General features: G+C 31.2%; 1 protein-coding gene across 1 annotated transcript; it reads right to left on the bottom strand.

The window, feature by feature from the left end:
* Positions 1 to 947: 947 nt before the first annotated feature.
* Positions 948 to 3,806, bottom strand: LOC139487666 (toll-like receptor 13). The gene is made up of 2 exons (XM_071272622.1): positions 3,703 to 3,806; positions 948 to 3,373 (listed from the first exon to the last, which is right to left on the bottom strand). Exons 1-2 carry the CDS (start codon positions 3,801 to 3,803, stop codon positions 1,285 to 1,287), a joined length of 2,190 nt encoding a protein of 729 aa, XP_071128723.1. The 5' UTR covers positions 3,804 to 3,806; the 3' UTR covers positions 948 to 1,284.
* Positions 3,807 to 6,082: the final 2,276 nt, after the last annotated feature.

Raw genomic sequence — 6,082 nt, 5'->3', positions numbered from 1 at the left:
TTGACCATCCAGATACAAGATAGCTATTCATACCATTCAAATTGAAAACACCCGTAAAACATTTTTTTTGCTTCAACATATTAACCTTATTTTAAATCACATCAACAAATTTTAAAATGTTTTCGCATGGATAAACTTTAGAAACATTTTAAATCTACATATACATAATACTAGTCTTGCAAATCATGCACATGTATTTCTCGACATTAACACAATTAGGCATAGTTATTAGTATATTCTTCGCAAATAGTTAAGCACCTTAAGCACAACATAAAACTGCTCCGTGTTGAAGACCGTACTGGTTATCTTTATAAATTGTGACCTGGATGGAGAGTTGTCTAGTTGGCACTCATACCACATTTTATATTTAATTATTATTTCACTTAAACAAACATTATGCATTTGATTAAAAATATATACAAATTAAACAAGTATTGTCCCCTTGATGCATTTCTTGAAAAGACCTTAAATATACGTCTCTCTTTGATTAATCATTGTTTTCTTTCTTAACATTCAGTTGCAAATATTCAATGCATCAACAGGAAGATTTTAAAATCTATACCAAAACTTTTTTAAAACCTTTTATCGTCATCTCTAAAACTCTTTATTATTTTTGAATAGTAAAATTAAGTTTCCTTGTTATGAACAGTACAAAAGTCTACGTTCATTTTGTTGGTCTCCTTATAATATAAAATTAAAGGATAAAGGTAATCTATCTATGACACAAAATCAGTAAATTCACAGAAAAACATGCATAAAAGCAAAGGAACAGCGCTTCTGTTGCTTTTTGTTTTTTATCTCTCATCTCACTGCAAGTGTGAGATGCCCCCTAGCTACGGTTTGAGCCAGGAAGACTTTGTATGTTGTAACACCGCCAAATTGGGCTCGTATAATAAAAATAACATACTAGTATATATTTTAAGTAGTTTTTATTTAGTTTATCGTTAGTATGCCGTCTCATGGATGTATAAAACGCATCTTCTGTATGTTAAATATTTACCTTTTCGCTTTGACATGACCGATTTCTTTGTTGACAAAAAAGCCTTTTTATTTACGACGAAATAGACGTGATAGCTTTTATTTTGACAATATCAATCTATAAAAATATGGTAAATGTAATCGAAACATAAATATATATTACAATTAAATTGCATGTCACTGGAAGAATAAACATGCCGTCAACTTACTCAAATGAAAATTGTGCTATGTTTGTGAAAACAAACGCTTTAAATGTATCTACAGCTTATATTTGATCTTGTTGCACTAACTTAGACTCAGTCGTATTTACTTCAATGCTCTCAGTACTTCAGTCCAAAACCGTTCTTCCTCGTATTGTTTTCTTGGCCATTCAATATATGTTGTAGAATTAATTAGGAATCGCAAAGAAGGTGACATTAACTCTTTTGATACAGTCTCCAACATAACTACTATCATTGTGTCGGTTTCCTTATTTAGAAACTTTTCTTGTGCTATTCTCATTTCAAAAAGACACCAATCACTGTTCAGCATATCACGTGACATGAGAAGCAAGATTTTTTTACTTGTTGCTATGTTTTCAGCAATGTTGTCAATTATAAGCTGCCCGGCCTTAAAATCGCGATGATGAATGCAAAGTTTCAAACCTGGTTCTTTTTCAACTTTGTCTATAAGCTGCGTTCTGACCCAGTTCCTGTCAGAATCACAATAGATAACAAACGCATCATACACATACTGGGAAGAATCTTCCGACAGGGAATGATATTTCAGTCCCCTACGCTTGGTCGTAGATAGATATATCCAATACCGTATGTGCCAACGACATCTATACACAATACTAGAAACAATCACTAAAACTATACCAATCACGGAAACGGATGTCACAACAATGATAAAAACTTTGTCTTTTTTATCACATTCACCATTTGTAGGATTATAATCTTTCAGTTTTGTATGTACTCTATATGGCGGCGAGTAACATCTATATCCATAGGTGACATCTACAAACATCAACGACCTTTTTAATATCAAATTTCGAAACCACAGATTTTCACATGTGCATGAAAAGGGATTTGATGTCAAGTCAATTTCTGTTAATTGATTCAGCGTTCGTAAAGGGAAGAATGAATCGTTAACAATACTTATAGAATTACTATCTAATTTCAACGTTTTTAAGGTAAAATTGTCTCCAAAAACAATATTTCCATCCCATGCAGATATATTGTTGTAACTTGCAACGAATTCTTTCAAGTGTGGCATCTTGCTGAAAAAATCAGTGGGAAGAGATGACATACCGCAGTTTTTTAACCAGAGTTTCTTAAGAAATTTGACTGGTAAGAGCATTGTCGTTAAAACATCGGATGTGTCAACTATATTGCCACTTAAATCTAGCTCTGTTAAATTTGGAACTAATTTGAAAATATTATATTTGTCAAAATAAAAGTTTCTTAAGAAAGATATAAACATGAATTGATTTCCGGAAAAGTTTAATGAGTTGATACTTTTGCTATGGAAGGCTAAACTTTTAACTGTGCTCAAGCCGTTACCAAGGTTGGCAATAGACACAAGTGAAAGTGACGGAAGATTGATAAATGTATCGTTGGATATACGTCTCACTGGATTGTTGTCAAGTATTAGTATTTTAAGCTTATCTAGGCAAGATAGTCGATTTTCAAGATTCATAATCATATTGTATTCAAGCCTAAGAATTTCGAGTTCAGGAAAATAACAATTTGTCTCTTCTCCAAAAAATCCTCTTTGGAGAGCGATGCCATTATTTTGAAGGATTAATTCTTTTAAATTCCTCAAGAATCCGGGTTCCACAAATTTGATACCTCCGTGGCTGATATCGAAAAATCGCAAATATACGCATTTGCTCATTTCGTTGAAGGACAATGATGTGGTGCATGAAAACCTTAAAGATACATGCGTTAAATTGAATGTAGTACATAATTCATTTAATATACTGCCGTTTTCAATAAATATCCATGGATTTTTATTTAGTATCAAAGTTGAAAACAATGCAGATCGTATACTCATAATAGCAGTTACAGCAACGCTTAAGTTCAAGGGGTTTTGACTTAAATCAAGCGAACGGAGATACAATAAATTATTCAGCGAATCTGAACTTGCATGAAGTATATTGTCATTTGCAAGCGACAGGTTTTCTAATTTGAGCGATTTCAATGTAGTCAATGTGCTTCGCTTTAAGTGGTAAACAAAATTCCCGGAGAAGTCTAGAGAAGTAACATAAGATGGTAGCACAGGAATCACGAGAAGATTTGTGCATTTTGCATAATGTTTTTCTTCGTTACAAACACACTGGGATGGGCATGTTGTCGTTATTGTTTGCACGGTACTCGGTATGAAGACAAGGAATAAAAGCATCATGGTTGTCCTAGAAAGAATATATGAATGTACATTAATTTAACAATAATCATGGGTGACGCCTTCTCTAAAAATTTTCATATATATTTGATCAGGAAAATTGAAATTAAACACATGAATATATAGCTAATTAATGTCACCAATTCCAATAAAATGTAATTTCGTTTAAACGATGAAAAAAAAAGAAGTCCATTCTTGCTTTAAAAGTTTAAAAATCGAATTTAAAAAAAACACCATATTGTTAATTATTTGCATAATCCTTAGTCATTAAAAATGAAGACATTATATACTCATATGATTTGATATATACGTAAATAATGAATCACAAATAATACTTACAAACTAAAGTGAATTGTACCAAACAATAAGGTACAAAGTAAATATATTGAATTAGTCAAATAATGGTAAAACCTTGAGGTGTTTGTTTCCTTGAAAGTCATGAGAAATACTATCGTTGATTTAATTCATGTCACAAGATCAGTGATCAAAAGGGAAGTATTTAATATTATCAAAATATATTTAATATATTTGTCATTTGTAACACAGTAGGTGTAGTGTTCGCTTGGATTGTGTCTTTTTTAGAGTGATATGATCGTGTTTTACAAATGTGACCACATGTTGTCGATAAGCCGTTAAAAATGCTAGAACCTTATATAAAATTCATAGGAGGTAAATAAGTATTTGTGATGAAAAAAAACCTAAATCAACCCTACATTATTTTGTTTCAAAAACGTTCGATTTAGCCCTACACTACTTTATTTCAAAGTATAGTTTAAATTCATTTTTATGCAAATATCAATGCAAATTTCGACGGAAATGCATTCATCAAATCTTTTCGAAATACAGATTGAAAAGGACATTTTGGAGAGTAAATTGATTTTTATATATGTCCATGTTCCTCAAGAGCGTCTTTGTTTTATCGGGTGAAAATAAAATCATATAGATTAAAACATCTTGATGTCAGTGTACCGAAATCCGCACTTAAGGTCTTCTTTCTTTTGTACGTTTATTTTGACAATTAAATTTTTGCAGAGATTAGGTGTGAGTTTTGTCTCATTTTATTGTTATATTTAAGGTTCTTGCTGGTATTTGAAAAGGGAGTAAAATATTAAAAATACCGAACTTCTAGAGAAATCCGAAAAGGAAAGACCTTAATCAAATGGTTAACCAAAAAATCAACACCCATGAAACGAATGGAAAACTATCATATTCCTGACGCGATACAGGTATTTTTTATGTAGAAAATGATGAATTAAAACTGGTTGTATAGCTATCTAAACCTCTCACTTGTATAACAGTTACATAAAATTTCATTATACTGACAACGATGTATGAAAAAAACAAACAAAGTGTGCTATAACTTGGAGTTTTTACTGATAATGTAAATTAGATAATAACAGGAGAAACACGAACGCAATATGGTATACCGCTGTCCAAAAGTCATAAATTGACTGAGAGAAAACAAATCCTTAAATTGACTGAAACACATCAACTATAAGAGGAAGACAACGAAACAATAGAAACACTGAAATGCAACAGATTTGTTTACGACAATGCAAAATACATAGAAACGAACTAGATTAGATAACAACTGGTTCGACCTAGTTTGGACGACACGCACTCCTGGCGTATTACATTTTAAATCTGGTGCCTTTTGTTAGCTACTATTCGATTGTTTCTTTGTCCAATATGTTCTCCTATTTATTTGTATTGTAGTCCTGTTATGTTGTGTTGTCATTTTAATATTATAGTTAACATTGCCATTAAAGCGGGAGGTTTGGCATGCCACAAAACTAGGTTCAACCCACCATTTTTTCTTTTTAAAAAATGTCCTTTACCAAGTCAGGAATATGGCCATTGTTATACATTATAGTTCGTTTCTGTGTGTTTTACATTTTAACGTTAAGTTCCTTTTGTGTCGTTTGTTTCCTCTTATATTTGAGTGTGAATTCACATTATTATAAGACGTGTCACGGTACTTCTCTATCCCAAATTCATGTATTTAATTTTGATGTTCTATTTGTTATTCTAATCAGATTTTGTCTAATGCTTAGTTCGTTTCATGTGTGTTACATTTTAATGTTGTGTCGTTGTTTTTTTATATTTAATGCGTTTCTCTCAGTTTTAGTTTGTAACCCGGATTTGTTTATTTCTATCGATTTATGAGTTTTGAACAGCCGTATACTACTGTTGCCCTTATCTATCATTATAGGATGACTGTTGGCTTGAATAATGCATCTACATGTAGTCCTCTGATATTGTTCTTTGTCTATCGAAGGTGTAATTATTGGTATTTTTACTTTCATTTTGAAGTTTATTTAGTTTATCATCAAAAGGACATATTCTGTCACATTGTATACCAATTACAAGTTACAGTTGCAGTACAAGTAGAGTTTTGGTTTTGTTTATTCTGTATAGACTCCATCCTGGTGTACAAAATTTTATTTTATTTTTCAGATCTATAGTTGTAAATTCTGCTTTATTAAATGTTCTTTTTTTCATATTTACATTAATCATATGGCCTCTATCATTTTCACACGTTCTTCTTTTTCGATTGTTGTTCAAATTGTTTTTTATTCCTTCATTCTATTCTTTTTATTTTTATCTATCTTATTATTATCAGCCAAATCTGTATATATAGTGTCTTCAGTATTCAGATGGATAGTACTTTGATATTTTGTTTTTATTTATGGGTGTTTAGTATCTCTTGGTACGATAA

The sequence above is a fragment of the Mytilus edulis genome, chromosome 9 (assembly GCF_963676685.1).
Source record: "Mytilus edulis chromosome 9, xbMytEdul2.2, whole genome shotgun sequence".
Classification (NCBI taxonomy): domain Eukaryota; kingdom Metazoa; phylum Mollusca; class Bivalvia; order Mytilida; family Mytilidae; genus Mytilus; species Mytilus edulis.
The sequence above is the reverse complement of the archived record's forward strand: the minus strand, read 5'-3'. Positions and strand labels throughout refer to the sequence as shown.

What these genes read in the sequence shown, in the direction of transcription:
- LOC139487666 (XM_071272622.1), bottom strand. Translation starts at nt 3,803, where the DNA reads ATGACTTTCAAGGAAACAAACACCTCAAGGTTTTACCATTATTTGACT. An exon ending in GGTACAATTCACTTTAGTTT is followed by an intron (nt 3,374 to 3,702) that starts GTAAGTATTATT and finishes TATTCTTTCTAG; the next exon opens with GACAACCATGATGCTTTTAT.